Here is a 19,603-nt window from a genome sequence, read left to right as displayed (position 1 = left end):
GCCAAGATGACCAGTTCTCGTGCATGAGAAAGGTGGCCAGCTGCCAGACTCCAGCCAGTGCCCTTCCACCCACTCCATAGAGGAGCATCTCGCCTCAGCCTGCCATCCACCCTTGCTGTCCCCAATCCACCTACCACTCACTCACTCAGTGGTCAGTTAGGCACAGTGGCTTGCAGCTCCTTTCACATCAGCTCACAAGCAGAACCACTAGCTAGGGACAGGGGGCTCTGGCTGGCCTCCAGGAAGCAAGTGTCCTGGTCCTGAGGCAGTGATGCGCCTCCACTCCCATCCTGGTGCCCAGCCAGCCCAGATTCTATCAGCTTTCATCAGTCCATCACTTAGTCTGGGACAAGGTGCTGCTGGGCTGTTGCCAGAAAGGAAGCCCATCTGTTGAGAAACTGGTCCTTCCACTGCAGGACAGCAGCCCTGTTCTCCAGCCTGTGACTCCAGGGGCACCACTCTCACCCAATAGCACCCAGACCCTCATCCAGATTCTCCAGGTGCTCAAAACAACTTAATGAATGGGAGCTACATTCCTTGTGAGTGGGCTTCTCTGCTCCAGCAATCAAGGTGTGAAGCAACCCACCCTCTCTTGCCAGAGCTTCCAGGGTTCATGGGCACATCTACTTCATCTTCCTCCTCCCTGTACCTGGAGCACCAGGCCCTCCTCCCAGCAGGGACCCTTCCCTCTGAAACCATGGAAAACTGCAGCTCAGCTGTGAAAAGGACAAGCTTTATTGAGCCCCCAGCCCTAGTTCTCTTTTTCCTGCACAGTCTTGGTTCCCCGGAGACGCCCAGTCCGGCGGGCAGCAATGAGACCCACTTTCCGGCCAGCAGGGGCATCTCTGCGGATGGTAGAGGGTTTGCCGATGTGCTGGTGGTTGCCACCTCCAAAGGGATGCTCGACAGGCTGCAGAAAGAGGGAAGTGGTGTTGAGGTGAGGGAGGTCCCAACCTACCTCAGGAGAGCTTGGGAAAGGGCAGAATCAATCAGCCTGTGCTCACAAACCATTACCCAGAGCCTCACACTACAGATCCCCCACCAAAGGATGGAACACTATAGGAAGGAACCTGTCCACACAGTCTCACAGCCCATGTACACTGAATACCCACCCCACTGTCTACTTCTGAACTACTTACGTTCATGGCCACTCCCCGCACGCGTGGCCAGCAATTCCTCTTTGCCTTATACTTGTGGTAGGCACGGCCAGCCTTCAGAATAGGCTTGTCAATGCGACCACCTCCAGCCACCACACCTGTTGGAGACCGGAGATCTCAGGGAGATGCACCACACCCTCCTCAGCACTGGGGGACCCTCTCATCAGGCAGAGCATCCTCCACTCTGTCCTTGCCAGTGCCCCACCCCCGTGTCATACAGGATCCCGTGTTCCCAGGAGCCTCAGAAATATCTCTACCACCAAGCAGTAAGTCCTGTCAGGCGCTGCAGAACAGCTAAATCAGAGTTTTACTCTCACTGTCTGGAATACCTACCTTGACCCATGGTTCTCCAGGAAGTCCTCCCCTTTGCAAGGTCTGACAATGGATTCCTCCAAGCACCTCCCCACCCCAAACAGGACAGCTGACCCAGCCTGCCACTTCTCTGCCACTGTTTTGTTTATTCTGTGAGCACACCCTCAAAAGCCTCCCCCATGCAGGACCCGTCTGCCACATGGATTTGAAGGTGTTGCCAAACAAAGTAAACAAACAGGTTCACGCGCCTTTCAACAGTCACTGGGCGGCTCTAAAGAAACCACACATCTCTTGGAAGGACATTAACAAGAGAAATTCACAGGCACGAATCACCTAAGTCCAGCTTATGCCAAAGTGCAGACAAATCTGTCCCAGCAGGTTAATCCTTGTCTCATTCAATACCCAACCAGCAGCTAAATAGGAACGGCTGCACCCACTTTACAAACATCCCAACTTAGACCACGAGCTATTCTCAATCGCATATAGCTCACACTTCACTGAAGCACGAAGCTGGGTTCCAGGTCCCGGGCTAGCTGCTGGCTGTCCACCGGAAACCCACAGCATTCAGCTGCTGCCTTCCACTCACCAACCACAGCTCTGTTGGCAGAAGAGATGACTTTCTTGGAGCCCGAAGGCAGCTTCACCCTGGTCTTCTTTGTCTCGGGGTTATGAGAGATGACAGTGGCATAGTTCCCAGAGGCTCTGGCCAGCTTGCCCCGGTCACCAGGCTTCTCCTCCAGACAACACACGATAGTGCCCTCGGGCATGGTACCCACCGGGAGCACATTGCCAATGTTGAGCTGGGCTGCAAGGGGAAACAGCACCGGGCAGTCAGCGCCGTGATGTGGTGTGTCCTGACTACTGCTTGCCGAAAGCAAGGCCAGCTCAGCACTCCACCGCCAGCCTCCTCCTACAGCTCTCCGGACACGCATCGGGTACGCTTAACCAAACAGATCTCACCACGTGAAGGCTGCTGTCTCAATGTTCCTCCCCCGACCCAAAGTGTCAACCTCAAGGAACCGCACGTTTTTCCCTACCGCGACCTTCCATCCCGGCGCGATGCTCACCCTTCTTGCCGCAGTACACGAACTGGCCGGTGTGGATGCCCTCGGCGGCGATGAACAGCTCCGTCCGCTTCTTAAAACGGTACGGATCCCGGAAGACCACCTTGGCAAGGGGAGCGCCGCGGCCCGGGTCGTGGATGATATCCTAAGGTTCGAGGCGGCGTGAGCGGCGTGGGGGTCCCGCCGGGCTCCCCGCGCCCCACCCGCCCCAGGCCGAGCCCCGCACCTTCACGATGCCCTTGATGTAGCCGTGTCGCTCGGCAAAGTCCACGGCGCGCAGACGCGCGGCGCCCTTTCGATGCTTCACGTGCGCACGGAACACGGAGCCGGCACCCTTCCTCTGCCCACGGATCACGCGGCCCATGACGGCGGTCTGGGGGCGGCTCGTGGTCAGCGGCCGGGCAGCCCAGGCACTCCGGCCACCCCAGCTTCAGGGCCCCCACTCCCCCGGCTCCTCCCTCCAGACCTCGGCACCCTCCGCTCCCCCATCCCCAGTCGTGAGCCCCGGCGCCTTCTCCAGAGCCGCCTGGGGTCCCTGGCGGGCCCTAGGGCGTCAGGCAGCTCCGGATGGCACCGGATGACTCCCGATACTACCAACACGTCCTACCTGATGCCGAGCGCGGCTGAAAGAGAATACAGGCCCCTGAGAGCCGCCTTATCTTCCGGGGCGGGGCCCAGAGCCCTTAACCTTCCGGTCAGAGCCCGCGGCCGCCACCGCAATGCACGCCGGGATTTGTAGTCCTCCAGAGGGACGCCCGTGACCTCCCGCACGCCAGGGCCTCAGCGCAGGCGCACTGAGGTGGTCGGATCAGCTGTACGCAGAGAGCTCGATATGGTGCGCCGGCATATCCTCAGCTGCGCGGCTGTCGAGTAGGCGGGCAAGCCTACCAAGCAGGAAGCCTCCAGTAGGGCACATCTTTCGGAGAGAGGGCTGCTGGGGAAGTGGGAGGGGTCCTTCCGGAGAGGGTCCTTGCTGTTCGCACAGAGGAGGTGGAACCCCTGAGTGAGAACTGTCAGTAGGCGAAGACAGGGAGAGCTTAGTGACCAGGGCAGTGGATGTGCAGGTGAAGCCTGAGGAGGGAGAGCCAGCGAGATAGGGAGAGAGTGAGGGCAGGGGTCTCGGGAGCAGAGGGGCTTACACTGAGGACTTTGGGGTGGTGTGTTTGCACCAGTGCAGTCAGGTACGCCTTGTAGGGTGGAGGCCAGAGAGACATCAGGAGAAGGTGACAGGAGAGGAAAGGAAGGGGCCATGTGGCCACGTGCTGAAGCCATAGGGGAGCAGAGGGGACTGGTTCATGAGGCCCTGGGAGAGGCAGCAGACCGGGTTGGCAGGGATAGCACACCAGAAGGCAGCACAGCCCACAGCAGGGCCAGGACGTGGGGGGGCGGGGGGGGGGGGGGGGGGGAGGGGAGCCTCCTTGGGCCAGGGGGAGGGGTTCGGGGGTCAGCTCAGGATAGGCCCAGAGGACCACAGGGGCAGAGGGAGAGTGGGATGGAGGTGAGGACAGTGCTTGGACTTGTGGGCTGTGGGGTCCCTGGGATGGAGTATTGGGACATGGATGCAGCCAGAAGGAGGCTGACCAGGCTCACTCCAGGTTTGTGTCCAGGATTTTGCCACAGTCTGCGGTGAGACAGGGGCAGCAATGCCAGTCCAGGAGCCCCAGGGGGTGTCTGTAGCTGTGAGCTGTAATATTCCATGTGTATATATACCACATTTTGCTTTCCCATTAATCTGTAGATGGACACTTGGGCTGCTTCCACCTTTTAGCTGTTGTGAATAATGCTTCTATGAACATGGATATAAATATCTCTTTGAGACCCTGCTTTCAATTCCTTTGTGTGTATACCCAGAAGTGGAATTGGTTGGTTATATGGTAATTCTATGTTCAATTTTTTTATGGACCCCCATACTGTTCTCCATAGTGGCTGCACCACTTTATATCCCCACCAGCAGTGCACAAGGTTCCAGTTTCTCCACATCCTTGCCAGCACTTTCTTTCTGTTTTGTTTTGTTTTTATAGTAGCCATCCTGGTGGATGTGAGCCCTGACTTTTTTTAACTTGCAGTATTCAAATAGGTACTAACAAGAAGCAGCTTTCCTCTTGGAAAAGAACTCCAAAGTACTAGTGACAATCTGGTAAAGTGAATTTTGTGAAAGGTGCATCTCTGAATCCCACTTCAGCCATATTTTTCCATATTTGGGTTCCATGCTGATTAAGATTGAATCCCTGTCCTGAGTGAAGGAAATTGTTTCATTTCTAGAAAGTCTGTGTGTCAGCTTTTATCTTCCTTTAAAGAAAAACAAGTTTGCTGACCCAGAGGTTAGTTGTTCTTTCAACTCATGTTTCTCTTGAGCATGTGTTTTGTTGAGCACAGGAGAGTGAGGCAGGGTGGAAAACACAGGCCCTGCCTTCAAGGGACTCAGGTCTGACTGGGACAGAAGTTGAGTACAGGGCAGGAGTCAGACAGGAGTAGGTGGTAACAAGGCTTCTCTGCGCTGGGCACAGGGCTGTCACCTGGAGCCCCTGCCTCCCACCTCCTCAGGCCCCCTCCAGCACCTCATTCATTTTGTTCTAAGGACCCCAAGCCCTTGACCTCCTCAGGTAACATTTCCCTGAGGAACTCAGGGAACTTCTGCTTCTGTTCAAGGCTCTGGGGTCTCCTGGTTACTCCTGCCAGCTTTTGAGCCAAGCAAGGCTAGATCCAAAAGGTGTTCCTAGAGATAGCAAAGGAATCTTAGGGCAAGGCTTTGGTACAAACCAACCAATCCAGAACCCACACTCCCAACTATCTCCTTTATGAGATTCACACATCACACCAATGCTCCCTGCCCTAAATCGCCCCAGGGCCAGGTATCAGACAACTGTACCCCAATAGCCTGCCGCCTGCTGAAATTATTCAAACATATGATGCTAAGCTTATTCAGCACCCCTGCCCATTCCTTACTGTGGAAACCCCAATAAAGGCTCTGGGTCACACCTTCCCTGCCCTCTGTTGCCTCCTGACTAACCTAGTGCTTCTCTGTGTGGCCTTGTGTGGTGTGCCCTGCCTCTCATTTCTAGAGACCTGTGAGTATAAAAATCTTCCTTCATTTCCGAGTCTACATGTCTTACCATCCCTGATTAAAACACAAACCCCAGATATATTTTAATACACCGTGAGACTCCTGAGTGCCCAGGGATGGTGATGGCTTTCAGGGGCTCTGTCTGTTACGGTTCATTGGAAGTGTTATTGCTCTGGGCCATCTACTAGACTTTCTTTACAGACTACAGAAAGTCTAGAAGATGGCCCAGCGTGGTCTTGGAAACACATCTCTTTGAAAATGATTTTTTTTTTTTGGCTGCACAGCTTGTGTGATCATAATTCCTTGATGAAGGGTTGAACCTGTGTCCTTGGCAGTGAAAGCATGGAGTCCTAGCCACTGGACCGCCAGGGAATTCCCGAAAATAATTTTTTAAAATTATTTATTTGGTTGCACCAGGTCTTAGTTGTGGCATGCGGGATCTAGTTTCCTGACCAGAATTGAACCCCAGCCCCCTGCATTGGGAGCGCGGAGTCTTACCCACTGACTGCCAGGGAACTCCCCCATGCTCCTGACTGTTAATAGTCTGCTTAGTGGGTCCAAGGCTAGGTGAGGATTATGGGACTCAGGTGTGGAGGCCCTAGAATGGCCTGCAGTAGATAGAAGCAGTCTCCTTCACCCCGCCCCCAGGCATCACCTTCAGCGCCCTGGTACCTGTATCCCCCCCCACCCCACGACACTGCCCAGGTGTCTGCTGGGTGGACACTCTGAGCCAGGCTCTTGTGGTGGCTGAGACAGCTCTGTCCTCAGGGTCTGCAGACCCAAGTGTCAGCCCCGGCTCCCCCTCTTGCTCCCTGGGTCATCCTCACCTTGAGTGGGAGTGCTCTCCTCACCTTGAGGGGGCTAGGGTGGGGCCCATGTTTGCCAGGACCTCCCAGCAGGAAGGCTCCCAGTAGGTCGCAACCACCAGTGAGCTCAGGGTACCTGAGCGCTTGGCTGGTGATTAGGAAGCAGGCGTATTCCCAGTCCTTTCCCATTGTCCCTTCCCTCGTTTATTCATCCGTTGCACAGATGCTCTCTGAGCTTGACCAGGGAGGATGCGAGGACGGGAGAGTTGACTTCGAGCTGCGCTGCGGAGGCATGGGGCGGGAGTGCAGGGACCACCCTGCCCAGGGGCCCAGGGATAGGAGTGGGTCAGGGAGCTGACTCTGCACTTCCTTTGGTTTGCAAAGATTTCACCGTGGCTCTGCCAGAAACCCTGGGATTTGGATCATTAACGAGTCGGGTGTCAGGCCCCCCGCCCCCAGCCCTTCCTGCTCCAGGGCTGTCCAGTGTGAAGAGCTCCAGGGACCGGGGCCAGACAGGGAAGCGCAAGCAGCGTCCTCCCCAAGGCTGCAGGGAGCTGGGCCACTGAGGGGGCTCCTTCCGAATTCCCCAAAGAAGTTGACGTCCCTGCCCCCGCACACAGGACAGTGTGGATCTGGGAGAACACCCAGAACAGGTGGCCCAGGGGCCACACAAAGTTGGGGATGGGTGGAGGCGCAGCAAGGAGAAGACTTGACCTGACCTTGGCGCGGCGCCCTTTGCCTGGGGTCCCACCCCATCCGGTCTCGACAGGTCCTGCGCTGTCCTGCTGCCTCAAGCCCCGCGACACAGCCAGGGATCTCAGCCCGGCATCCCTGTTGACGACCCTCCCCTGGGCCTCTCCTCTTCCTGGCGGTCCTTATCCTTTCTGGGGCCCTCCCAGCCTCATCTCTAGGCTGTCGGTGCCCCACCACACTGTGCGGTGTCCTCGGCCTGGACCACCTGCCCCACCAGGTGCAGAACACCTGCTGTTTCCACACGGCTCCTCTGCGCCCCCAGCTGGCCGCTCCCCCCGTATCCCTCCACCCTGGGCACGGCGTGGGTGGGGGGCTCTCCATAGTCCTGGGGCCTGGAACGTGCCCAGCGGGTTAGTGCGTTGTGCTATGGAAAAACCCGCACATAGAACGAGTGCGGGGGTCAGCGCCCTCGGACTGGTGATCCGAGGTGCGCGGGACCATCCCCAGCGATCCTCAGGCTCTCCGCCCGCTTCGCCCGGGTCCGCTCCCCGCCCCCAGGCCACGAGACACGGGGCACGGACCCACGCCTTGCCTGGGCCCCGGCTCCGCCCTCCCCGTACTCTGACTCGGACCCTCCCTCTCCCGGCTCGGTCCTTTCCCAGGTGATCTGGCCCCACCCCTTCTCTGGCTCTGGGGCGGGGAGGGGGTGGGGACGGCTAGGAACCACCGAGTCGGCCGAGCCTCCGAACCGCCCAGAACGGCCGGAAGTCTGCGGGCAGTGCGGCCGCGGGCGCCCAAGGCCAGTTTCCGGCGTCGTCGCGCTTGTGGAGCTCCGGGCCGCCCCGGGGTGGGTGAGTCGCTGCGACGCGCGCGGATTAGGGTCGGGCGGCCAACGTGCTCTTCGCCCTCGGGCCGAGAGGCCGCCGACCGCGCGGGGAAGCGCGGGTGGCGCGGGCGGCTCTCAGCCCCCGGGGGTGCCTGGCGGGGCGGTGGTCGAGCCTCGGCCGTATTGGCCGGCAGAGGCGGGAGGGGTGAGGGATCCGGTCTCGCGGCAGCCTCGTGGCCTTCCCTCCGGTTCTAGGCCTGCTCTGGGGAGTCTCTGCTTCTCTTGCCTGCATAACCGTTTCTCTTCTTCCCTGCCCCTGGAAGACCTAGACTTAGTGACGGTGGCAACAAGGGCTGTGCCCTGGGGTAGTAGGCTGTGTATCTTCTCTAGATTCTGGCTGCCGCTCGGGGCCTGCGTTTCTCTACAGGGGACCCAGGATCCAGCAGTGGCAGCCACATGCCTGCTGGCTAGGCCCGAATGGGGACCCACCTGACAGTGGTCACAGCTGCCTTAGTCAACCTTGCTGTCCTCACGGCCTGGGGCTGCTGTCCTCAAGCCGCTTTTAGAGCCAAAAGCTCCCCTAGGAAGCCCGCTTCTCATTCTGACCTTGCCTGGGGAGGGTCCAAGATTATGTACTGGGGTTGGGGCGGAGTCCTGTGTCCACTCCTCTTCTCCCTGCTGTCCGTCCTTCTGGTTCCTGTCTACTCGAGCCTCCAGTCGCATTATGCTTCCTCTTGCTGCCCGTGATCTGGTCCCAAGGGATCATTCAGCCCCGGTCCTTCCTCCCTTTGCACACGCAGTTAGTTCCTACTGCTCGAAGTGCCCTCCCCATCTCCATTACTTGGGCCGAGTTAGCGCTAGGGGAACTGAGCCATTAGACTAAGTCAGAGTTTCCTAGTTTAAGTGCTTTCAGAGTTCCTTGTACTTCGGTGCTATTATCACAGCTATAATTTTGGTCATTTGACTCTTTCCTCCACTAAGCTGCTCCATGAAGGCAAAGTCCTTATGCAGTGTTTACTACTGCATCCCCATTGCTTCGTGGAGCACCTGGCACCCGGGCAGCCACCCATTATGTGTTGGTGGAGTGATTCATACACGCCATGCACTCTGACAGATGAATGTAGCTTCTGGGGGCAGACGCTCAAGTTCCATGGCCACTTTGCCACCCCTCCCTAAGTCCCTGCCAGAGAACACCTGGGGTTGGAGGTAAAGGATCGGAAAACGCAGTACCCCCTCAATTAGCCTGGATGTCAGGGGTTGGGGCCTCCAGGACCCTGATCTCTGACCCTTTCGCAACTGCCAACAGGTCTCTCGGCCAGGACACGTGGATCCCCACCCACCAAGCCTCATGGTAGGAGTCTGACCCCCTGTTCCCTCCCTCATCCTGTGAGGGCCCCCTCTCCTCCTCTGGGCACCCACCCTGCCCACTGGGGCTGGACCTAGACCTCCCTCAGCCCTTCGCTGTGGCCTTTGCCAGTCTCAGGCATGCCCATCACCAAAGTAGTGAGCAAACCCCTGCCCAGACTGGGCCCTGCCTGAGGCTCTCAGGGGACGGCTGTAGATCACCATGGTGTGTGTCCCTCCCCCTTCTCCATACTGTCCCTCACCTTTATCTTATTTTATTGTTATTTTCTTTTTGGCCACACTGTGAGGCTGGCAGGATGGTAGTTCCCTGACCAGGGATTGAACCTGAGCCCCGTGCAGTAGAAGTGTGGAATCCTAACCACAGGACCACCAGGAAATTCCCTCCTCCCCTTGATTTTAGAGCCAAAGGGGCCTGGTGACTGTCTCACCCAACCTTGTGGTCCATGTGCCTGAGACACCCAGGGGTCCCTGAGGGACAGGTATGTGTCCTTTCAGGAGGCAGTGACATTTGGTGATGTGGCCGTGCACTTCTCGCGGGAGGAATGGCAGTGTCTGGACCCTGGCCAGAGGGCCCTCTACAAGGAGGTGATGCTCGAGAACCACAGCAGTGTGGCCGGACTAGGTGAGGCTTCATCTGGACACCCCTATCTACCCCCTGCGTCATCGGTCAGCATCCACCTAGGCAGACCTCTCTTAGAGGCTGTGGATATGGAGGCCATGTGGTCAAGCCCTCATGGGCTAAACAGGGGCCTTGGGCCTGTGAGTCCTCGTGGATCAGAAGCTGACCCAAGGAGGGGGTCGCAGTGAGCCAGGCAGGCTCCCAGCTTTGCACATGTCATGTGATGTAATCCTCACAGTGCAGGAGGACTTCTGAGAGCTAACAAAGCCTCCTTTTTGCCTGAGCAAATAGCTTACCTTGTGAGAAACAGAATGCAAACTTGAAATAGCTTAAACAGCAGAAGCGAAGCTGTTGACTCATGGGATCCAAGGAGATGGTTGTACAGCCAAAGCCAGGGTGGCAGCGATGCCCAGGGACCACTCCATGGAGACTGTCAGGGCTCCCCGCGGCCCCCCTACCCTGCCCTGTCTTCCTCTCCCATCCCGCACCACTGCGGGCAGGCACCCTGGTGCGGTTCACGTCTGTCTCAGTTATTGTGCCACATGCCACGTGACTTGGACTGCACCCTTGGGAAAGGGGTGTGTGACCCCTGCTGCATTGGCTCCACATGGTCTCCAGCCCTGTCACACTTGAGCACCTGGGCCCTCGAGAAGCATTGTGCTGGGGGACCAGAGTGAGCAGCCAAGAGCCTCTCAGCCTGCTGGACGAGTCCTGTCCCCCTCTGTCCTGGCCAGCCCGCAGGCCCAGCTTTCTCACGTGTTGCCACACAGAGGAGCACACAGTGAGCCTGTTGTGGTTTGAGCTCCCATTTCTCTGATGAGTGCCAACCCAGAGTATCTTTCCACTCTCGTTAGAGTTGGGAAAAGCCAAGTTTCTTCCATAAAGTGCTCAGAGCCTTGGCCCATTTTCTGCTGCGGTTACTGGGCCTTATTGATTTGAATGTGTTTGTTATTTCCTGTATTTGGTTTCATTGAGTCCAAGATGCTGTACATCATAAAACACATCATTGTTTTATTTTTATTTACCTTTTAATATTTATGTTATTTATTTGGTCACACTGGGTCTTAGTTGCAGCATGCATGTGGGATGGGATCTAGTTCCCTGACCAGGGATTGAACCTGAGCCCCCTGCATTGGGATCATGGAGTCTTAACCACTGCACCACCAGGGAAGTCCTAGTACATCATTGTTTTATGTATGTTACAAGGTGGGATGCTGCTGTTCATACTGGCACACAGTGCTTTCTCATCCCTTCAATTTTTTATTTTACAGTTTTTAAGAGTGCTCTCAGACACATTAAGACGAGGTTAACTGTGCATCACTGAAATAGAAAGGGACAGACACGTGGAGTTGGCCTGGGTGTTGCTCTTTCTCCTCCTGTCCTCTGTTGAATTGGTTTCTGTGTCCACACTTTAACCTTCGACCTACCAGTGTCCTGTGGGCCATTGCAAGCCCGAGTGGTGCTGCCTTTTTAAGTGTTGCTGGGTTTTCGCTTTCTTGCGCAGTGTGGGGCAGCCATCCTTCCTGCTGGATCTCAGTGACAAACCACGTGGCTCCTACGCAGTGCCCATCCTCCTGTCTCAGGCCTGGTGTGCACATGGCTGCTGATTTGCCGGTGACTGAATTGTAGTCACTGCCCTGGCAAGTTTGCTTCTCCACTCTCAGAAGAGCCCCGATGCTCTTTCTCCATGGCCTTCTGCTGTACGGCCACTCGGTGCAAAGAGCATTGTCCACCACAGTGCTGGTGACTCAGTAGAGGCTACTGCAATGCAAGGAGCTGTGGCCCAGCCAGCATGCGCACAGGCTCCATGGCAGGTCACAGCACCATCCGGCTGAGGACAGCAGGTCCCAGATGTGACCCACGTTCAGAGTCATGAACCTGCTCTTCAAGTGCATCTCAGGGCCCACTGAATGTGAGGACACTGCGCAGGTGTTGTGCCTTGGGCGTATCTTCCCCATTCTCTCCTGTTTGTTAGCTTTGTGAGGTGGGAGTTTAATGTAGTTAAATCAGTCAGTTTTTGCCTTATGAGTTGTACCTCTGAAGTTTTATAGAGAAGTTCTTTCCTACTCCAAGGCCATGGGGATGCCTGCATTTTCTCATGTGGATTTTATAGTTCATCTGTCTTGTTTAGATCTGGGCTCCACTTTTGTGTATGGAGTTAAGAATCCTTTTTTATTTTTGTCCACACACCTAGCCATTTCCCCAGCACTGAGCAATCCACCCTTTCCAGTTGATTTGTGGAGCTGCCTTTTTCATATGTGTGATGGTGTGTTTCTGAGCTCTGGTCTGTTATGGGCACGCTCTCTGCTTTTTGTTAGGTTGTTTTGTTATTAGTATTATTCTTTTTTACTTTGGCCTGTGGTATGTTAATACCTGGTGGGGCAACTCTTGTTTTTTATTCTTTTTAAAATTTCACTTACCCACTCATGGCTAATAGAGTAATTCTTTCACATAAATTTAGAATAAGTTTGAGTTCCTTGAAAACTGCACTGGAGGTTTTATAGGGGAGTGGTTTGAATTTGTAGATAGTGTGAGGAGAATTGGCACCTTTCTGCTAAGTGTTCCCACCCAAGACCATGGACTGTGTCTCCAGGTATCCACTTAGCTCTGCAGATGTTATTAGAGTTTGGGCATTTTCTCCAGAGTGGTCTGGTGTTTGAAACTTCAGTTTAGGTTTTGTCACTGTATTATTGTTGTGTTACCATATTTCTAGCTGATTATTGCTGCTGTAGAAAAATGCTCTTGATTTTGGTGGGTAGAGCTTGTATTTGGCCACTTCATTGGACTCCCTGCTGGTTCTGGTATCATGTTCTGAGGAGGGGTCTGCAAGTGAGAGCTTGGTGTTTTCCCTCCTGGTCCCCATGTGTCCTGATCTTTAGCAATGGCCAGAGCACCTGTGCTGTTAGGACTGCTGTGGGCGTGCTTTAAAATCATGTGTTCTGATTTTAAAGGGAATGCATGTAACTAAGGACAGAAGTTGGCTAAAGAGTTTTGTTTTTAATCATAAAGCATGTTGAATTTTCAAATTCTTTAATCATGAGCGTGTTGAATTTCAAATTCTTTTTGTACCTTAAGATATCCATATGATTTTTTTTCCCCTTAGCCTGTTAGTCTAGTAAATTACATTGACATATTTTCTTGTATTTCTGGAATAAACCCTACTTAAATCATGATATTTACATAAAAATTTTGATAACGCTTTGGACTCAGGTAGCCAGTACTGTATTTTGGATTTTTACATCCCTGTTCCTAAGCCAAATGGGCTTATATGGGGTTTTTTGTTTGTCTTGCTGTTGTGACTTGTCCTTATGTAGTATGGTATTTTTTGCGTCTAAGTTTCATAAAATGAGCTGGGAAGCTTTTGTGGGTTTTTTTTACTTTCTGGAAGAATTTACATAGATGGAATTAATTGAACCTTCGAGTTTTTGGTTGAACTCACCTGTAAAACCACCTGGGCCTTGGGCCCTTGGGGAAGGACGGTCTTTGACTAGTATTTACATTTTCTTAATGTCTCACAGTCTGTCAAGTTTATGGATTTTCCCTTGTGTCAGTTTTGTCATTTCTAGTTTTTGTACAGACTGATCTACTCATTCACATTTTCAATTTTTTAATTTATTTTTATTTTTTTTATTTTTTATTTTTGGCACATGGGCTTAGTTGCTCCGTGGCATGTGGAATCTTCCTGGAGCAGGGATCGAACCTGTGTCCCCTGCATTGGCAGGCAGATTCTTAACCACTGCGCCACCTAGGAAGTCCACATTTTCAATTTTTTTAGCGTGTGTTTATAACACTCTTCATTTTTAATCTCTAGTATGTTTGTATTTGTTTCCCTTATTTCTTGATAATATCTTTTTGCTGTGGTGACTGTGATTGGTGTTGCCACAAGACTATTGTTTCCATCTTTTCAAAGAACTAGCTTTTGGGGTTTTTTAGGAGGGGGTGCTCGTTCATTGAATCTTGCCTGCCTTTGTTGTTTTTTCCCTTTTTATTTACTTGGGTTTGCTGTGCTGTTTTGTTTACAACTCCTTGGATTTAGTGTTTACCTCTTCTGTGTTTACCATTCTTGTTTCTAGTCAACGTATTTAAATTTATTTATTTATTTATTTATTTTATTGGCTGTGTTGGGTCTTTTTTGCTGTGCGCGGGCTTTCTTTTTAGTTGCAGTGAGTGGGGGCTACTCTTCGTTGTGGTGCGCGGGTTAGGGCTTCTCTTATTGCAGAGCATGGGCTCTAGGTGTATGGGCTTCAGTAGTTGCAGCACATGGGCTCAGTAGTTGTGGCTCACAGGCTCTAAAGCACAGGCTCAATAGTTGTGGCGCACAGGCTTAGTTGCTCCGCGGCATGTGGGATCTTCCTGGAGCAGGGATCGAACCCATGTCCCCCTGCATTGGCAGGCGGATTCTTAACCACTGCACCACCTAGGAAGCCCTCTAGTCAACGTATTTAAAAGTGTGAAATTTTATCTGTAACTACTGCTTCAGCTGCGTGTTACAAACCTTGACTCATAGTAAATACAGTTGCCATTTAGTAACTCATCATTTAGTCTCCAGGTAGCTAATAGTTTTGAGCTACCTTTTGTGATGGCCGTCATGTCCAGTTGCATTCAGATTAGGGGCAGTCTGTGTATTGTTCTGTGGCCTGTGCCTGACTCCCTTCCTGGCTGGACCAGGGATGTTTCTCTGTGAGTGTTGCACATGTGCTTGGCAAGAACACCTGTTTCCTGTTGAGCGTGGGGTCCTGCTGTCACCTGAGCCTTTGACCTAGGCTCTCCCTGCCTGCCTGCCCTTCTCCACCTCTGCGGCTGGAAACCTGAGGCGCGTAGTCCAGCCAGAGGGCTTGGCTGGCCCTTGGATAGATTGGGAGCACATCACACGGCTGTCCCACAGCATGGGGGCTGGTGGCCCCAGAAGGCAGGTGTCAGGTGGGTGCCCTCAGGTCTCCACCCCTCTGCTGAGGCCCCCCCAGGACTTTGTGTGAGGACTTGAGGCTGGGGCTGCTGGGTGATGATTGGACTTCCCATCTTCTGACTTGAAATCCATTTTGTTTGTTGACTTGTTGCTGTTTGTCTGGTTTTTTAACCCTCCCTACCTCTTGGAGCATCCCTGCCCTCAGAACCGCGGGGCTGGGGGAAGTGCTGGCAGTGCCTGGCTTCTCTCCCCCTGGGGGTCCTGGCCCTGCTGCAGATGGAGACAGGGACAGGCTGAAAGTCCAGGCGTCCCTCTGTGTCCAGCCTCAGGAGGCTACAGATCTGGACAGAGGGGACCCTTGTGCCCCAGTGTCCCCTAGCCCTTCACTCCTGTGAACCAGGGAGGACTGAGCCCTGAGCTTCACTCCCAGCCACACTGATGCCCTCTCCTCTGTTGCCCCCACAGCAGGATTCCTGGTCTTCAAGCCTGAGCTGATATCCCGGCTGGAACAGGGACAGGAGCCGTGGGTCCTCGATCTGCAAGGAGCAGAGGGGAGAGAGGCAGCCAGGACCTCCCGGACAGGTGAGGCTCAGGCTTGCAGCAGAGGCTTCTGGGCACAGGGTGAGAGGGCTGCAGGTGGGGGGCTGGTGGCAGACCCCAGGGGCTATGCATGTAGGCTTGCTGGGCTTCCTGGGAATGCCATGGGGTGGGCCCAGAATTGTAGACCAGTGGTGGGGCAGCCTCAGGAGAGACTGAACTACAGAAAAGCAAGGACACAAAATACCTGTGCATTATGGTGAAAACTGTTTTCCAACCACATTTTCTTCAGTTTATAATTTTATTAATACTCTTATTAAGCAAAGGTACACACTTGTGACTCCAAGGGGAGCACTAAGTGTGGCTCTGAGCAGCTGTCCTCTGCCTCCACCAGCACTCGCTCTGGAACTTCTTGGGGCCCTGGGTGACCCCAGCCTCTCAGATGAGGCTCCAGGGCTGTGTTAGTGTTCTGGGGCTGCTGTAATAGAGCACGACAAACTGGAGGCTTAAAACAGCAGAGGTTTACTGTTTTTCAGTTCTGGAGGCCAGATGTCCAGAGTCAAGGCAGGGCCTTGTCCCCTCTGAAACCTGTAGGGGAGGATCCTTCCTGCCTCTTTCAGCTTCTGGTGGCCCCAGGTATTCCTTGGCTGGTGGCCACATCACTCCAGACCTCCATATGGAGGGCAGGCAGGGTAGGTGGATCCTCCAGAAACCCAGGGGAAGGAGGGGTCAGTATGGCCAGTGGGTGTGGCCGCCTGGAAGCTGAGGGGCAGACTAGCAAGGGACGCCGAGGGGAAGACTAGCAAGGGATGCAGCCAAGTGTGAGTCAGAGGGCGTGGCTTGGCAGCAGCTGGAGGATGCAGAGTTCAGGCTTGGGGTCCTGCTCAGAATCCCACTCAGTGGATAGCCTGAGGGCCAGTCCTTTCGGGCTCACCCCCCACCCCGTGTGCCCCTCAGCAGCTCTTGTGCCTCATTTCTCTCAGTATCTGGTATTCCTCTGTTCACAGTTTTCAGTCCCTCTTTCCTCCTCACTCTACTTCCTCTGGAGTCAGGAGTCTCTGACCTCTCAGCCTAACCCTGCCTCTCACTAAACCTCCCACTCTTTCGGGCTCACTTTGCTTCTTTGTGGATTTTTCCTCATACTAAGTCCCCATAGGATGACTTTTCTCCCTCTCGGGAGGGTGGCTTTTTGCACTCTGCCAAGTAGACTGTAACTGAATGAATACGTTAAAAAAAAGTATGATTGAAACCAGATTTTGAGAACTATCAAAGGCATTGACTTTTTTTTTTTTAAGACACTTAAAAACATACATTTACTTATTTATTTATTCACTTGGCTGTATCGGGTCTTAGTTGTGGCACCCAGGCTCTTTGTTGTGGCACGCAGTTTCTCTCTAGTTGTGGCATGAAGACTGTAGAGCATGTGGGCTTAATTGCCCTATGGCATGTGGGATCTTAGTTCCCCACCAGGGATTGAACCCACGTCCCCTGCTCTGGAAGGCAGATTCTCAACCACTGGACCACCGGGGAAGTCCCAGGCATTGACTTCTTGTAGCATCTTTCCATGTGCTCAATGCAGCCTGTCCTGGGAGGGGGCTCAGTCCCAGGGTTGGTCTGCGTGCACAAACACACATACACACACACACACACACACACACACACACACCCTCAGTCTTTGTCCTTACTCTGAGCACAGGGGATGAGCAGCAGTTTACTTCCTGTTCATTTCAGATTCTACACTTGGGACTGAGAGTGAGCAGACCTGTAAAGATATGGACAGTCTAAAGTCAGAATCCCGTGTGGTCGTGGTCAAAACCCCGCCCCAGAGTCCTGGCTTTGGAGACATCTCTGATCCCGAGGTCTGTTCAGAGACTCAGCCAAGCTCCGTCTTCCAGAAAAACTGCTTGAACACAGGGACTGTGGCTCCCAGAAAGACCTTTGCTGAGGACGAGGCCCATGGGTGTGGTGAGCGGGGGAGCAGTGGCCGCCTGGGTTGTCAACCTGATCAAAGTCAGGGGTCCTTCCGAAGATGTGATCTGTGTGGCAGGAGTTTCCGATCTACTTCAGGTGTTGTTCTGCATCAGGAAGTTAATACACAGAAGAAGCCTAACAGATGTCAAGAGTGCCAAAAAAATTTACCTGATTGCTTACAGGGGAGACGTCTAAGTACCTTGCATGGAGAGAAGCCGTATGAGTGTGAAGAGTGTGGGAAGGTCTTCAGGCTGTGCTCACAGCTTACTCAGCATCAGAGGATCCACACTGGAGAGAAGCCATTTAAATGTACCGAGTGTGGGAAGGCCTTTCGCCTGAGCTCAAAACTTATTCAGCATCAAAGGATTCACACTGGGGAGAAGCCCTACAGGTGCGAGGAATGTGGGAAAGCCTTTGGTCAGAGCTCCAGCCTCATCCACCATCAGAGGGTCCACACAGGAGAGAGGCCCTATGGCTGCCGGGAGTGTGGGAAGGCCTTCAGCCAGCAGTCTCAGCTGGCCAGGCACCAGAGGACCCACACGGGAGAGAGGCCCTACCCATGCCGGGAGTGTGGGAAGGCTTTCAGCCAGAGCTCAACCCTAGCTCAGCACCAGCGGATGCATGCTGGGGAGAAACTTCAGCTCCCGAGAACCTCTGATAGTCCCAGCCTGGTTGCACATCAGAGAATGCATGCTGCCGAGAAACCGTTTAAGTGTGACGAGTGTGGGAAGGCTTTCCGGTGGGTCTCCCGCCTTAGTCAGCATCAGCTGACGCACACCGGAGAGAAACCTTATAAGTGCAACAAGTGTTCAAAAGCCTTTGGTTGCAGTTCACGGCTTATTCGCCACCAGAGAACTCACACTGGAGAAAAGCCATTTAAGTGTGATGAGTGTGGGAAAGGCTTTGTCCAGGGCTCACACCTAATTCAGCATCAGAGAATTCACACTGGAGAGAAGCCCTATGAGTGCAGTGACTGTGGGAAGGCCTTCAGCCAGAGCTCGAGCCTCATTTACCATCAGAGGATCCATAAGGGGGAGAAGCCCTATGAGTGCCTCGAATGTGGAAAAGCCTTCAGTATGAGCACACAGCTCACAATACACCAGCGGGTGCACACAGGGGAGAGGCCCTATAAGTGCAGTGAATGTGGGAAAGCCTTCAGTCAGAACTCCACCCTTTTCCAGCACCAGATCATTCATGCAGGGGTGAAGCCCTACGGGTGCAGCGAGTGTGGGAAAGCCTTCAGCCGGAGCTCGTACCTCATCGAGCACCAGAGGATCCACACTCGAGCCCAGTGGTACCACGAGTATGGGAACACCCTGGAAGCTTCTACCCACGTGAGCCGTAAGAAAGTTAATACTGTGAAGAAACTTCATAAGTGTAATGAATGTGAGAAAATATTCAGATGGCGCTCGCATCTAATTATACACCAGAGAATTCACACAGGAGAGAAACCTTATAAATGTAATGAATGTGGCAAAGCTTTTAATAGGAGCTCAAGGCTTACTCAGCATCAGAAAATTCACATGGGATAGACCACTAACCTTTACAAATGTGTATAAATGTGAATAAACCTGCAGCCTTAACTTATCTTACATGGGATCATTTATACTGACGATTTAGGACATTGGGGCAGATTCAGAATTGCTCTCTCAGGAAAGGGGGCACCCACAGTGTGTGTTTATTTGCCAGCACATTTGACCTTATCCCCTTCAGTAAAGCCTGTGTCCCTCACATCAGGGTGCACATGTGTAGCATTTGAGTTCACAGATGGAAGACCCTAGGTCTTGCAAACGAGGAAGAGGCATGAGACAAGCCCTGTGAGCCCTGCCAGACAAGTGGGTTGAAAGTTACCCAGGATGTCTTCTTTAAGCTCCAGGTACTCAGACTGGCTTCAGCAGCAAGGATATGCTCACTCGAGTTAGCTCAGGGCCCCAGGAGGGGTGCCTGGGCTCCCCTTCTGCCCTCCTCACCTGACTCCCTCAGCAGAGCAGCCCAGGGATGGAGCCACCCATGGCCTGAAGGTCCTGGTGCCAGCCTCTTTGGAGAGGAGCTGGGTCCATGCAGGCACTCCAGAAGCAGCACTTGGGCCCAGGGACAGTGTCACCTGCCCACCTTGAGTCCAGAGCCCAGCTGCCCTCCTGAGTGTTGTTTTAGGGTGGTTATGAGAATTAAACAAGCAGCCCTTGCTGAGACCCCAGGCCTGGCACTCAGCACTGCAGGAGCCTCACCTCAGTCCCGAGGACAAGCACCAGAAGCAGGGATGTGTGTTGTTGGTTGCTGCTG

At 53.8% G+C, this 19,603-nt stretch overlaps 2 protein-coding genes across 6 annotated transcripts; one reads left to right on the top strand and one right to left on the bottom strand.

The window, feature by feature from the left end:
- Positions 1-717: 717 nt before the first annotated feature.
- On the bottom strand, positions 718-3,212 carry RPL8 (ribosomal protein L8). 2 transcript variants are annotated; one of them, XM_057736888.1, is made up of 6 exons: positions 3,141-3,212; positions 2,760-2,906; positions 2,537-2,678; positions 2,056-2,274; positions 1,140-1,255; positions 718-910 (listed from the first exon to the last, which is right to left on the bottom strand). In XM_057736888.1, exons 2-6 carry the CDS (start codon positions 2,895-2,897, stop codon positions 752-754), a joined length of 774 nt encoding a protein of 257 aa, XP_057592871.1. In that variant the 5' UTR covers positions 2,898-2,906; positions 3,141-3,212; the 3' UTR covers positions 718-751. The 2 variants fall into 2 exon arrangements, with proteins under 2 accessions (XP_057592871.1, XP_057592870.1); XM_057736887.1 differs by lacking the exon at positions 3,141-3,212 and having other exon boundaries at positions 2,760-3,124.
- A 4,688-nt stretch (positions 3,213-7,900) lies between these two features.
- ZNF7 (zinc finger protein 7) lies at positions 7,901-19,058 on the top strand. Of its 4 annotated transcripts, none has more exons than XM_057736785.1 (5): positions 7,901-7,947; positions 9,229-9,273; positions 9,783-9,909; positions 15,281-15,394; positions 17,081-19,058. In XM_057736785.1, the coding sequence occupies exons 2-5, from the start codon at positions 9,271-9,273 to the stop codon at positions 18,850-18,852; spliced, it is 2,016 nt and encodes a 671-aa protein (XP_057592768.1). In that variant the 5' UTR covers positions 7,901-7,947; positions 9,229-9,270; the 3' UTR covers positions 18,853-19,058. The 4 variants fall into 4 exon arrangements, with proteins under 4 accessions (XP_057592768.1, XP_057592765.1, XP_057592767.1 ...); XM_057736782.1 differs by having other exon boundaries at positions 15,278-15,394; XM_057736784.1 differs by having other exon boundaries at positions 7,912-7,943; positions 15,278-15,394.
- Positions 19,059-19,603: the final 545 nt, after the last annotated feature.

Source organism: Hippopotamus amphibius, chromosome 5 (genome assembly GCF_030028045.1).
Source record: "Hippopotamus amphibius kiboko isolate mHipAmp2 chromosome 5, mHipAmp2.hap2, whole genome shotgun sequence".
In the NCBI taxonomy this organism is placed as follows: domain Eukaryota; kingdom Metazoa; phylum Chordata; class Mammalia; order Artiodactyla; family Hippopotamidae; genus Hippopotamus; species Hippopotamus amphibius.
The sequence above is the reverse complement of the archived record's forward strand: the minus strand, read 5'-3'. Positions and strand labels throughout refer to the sequence as shown.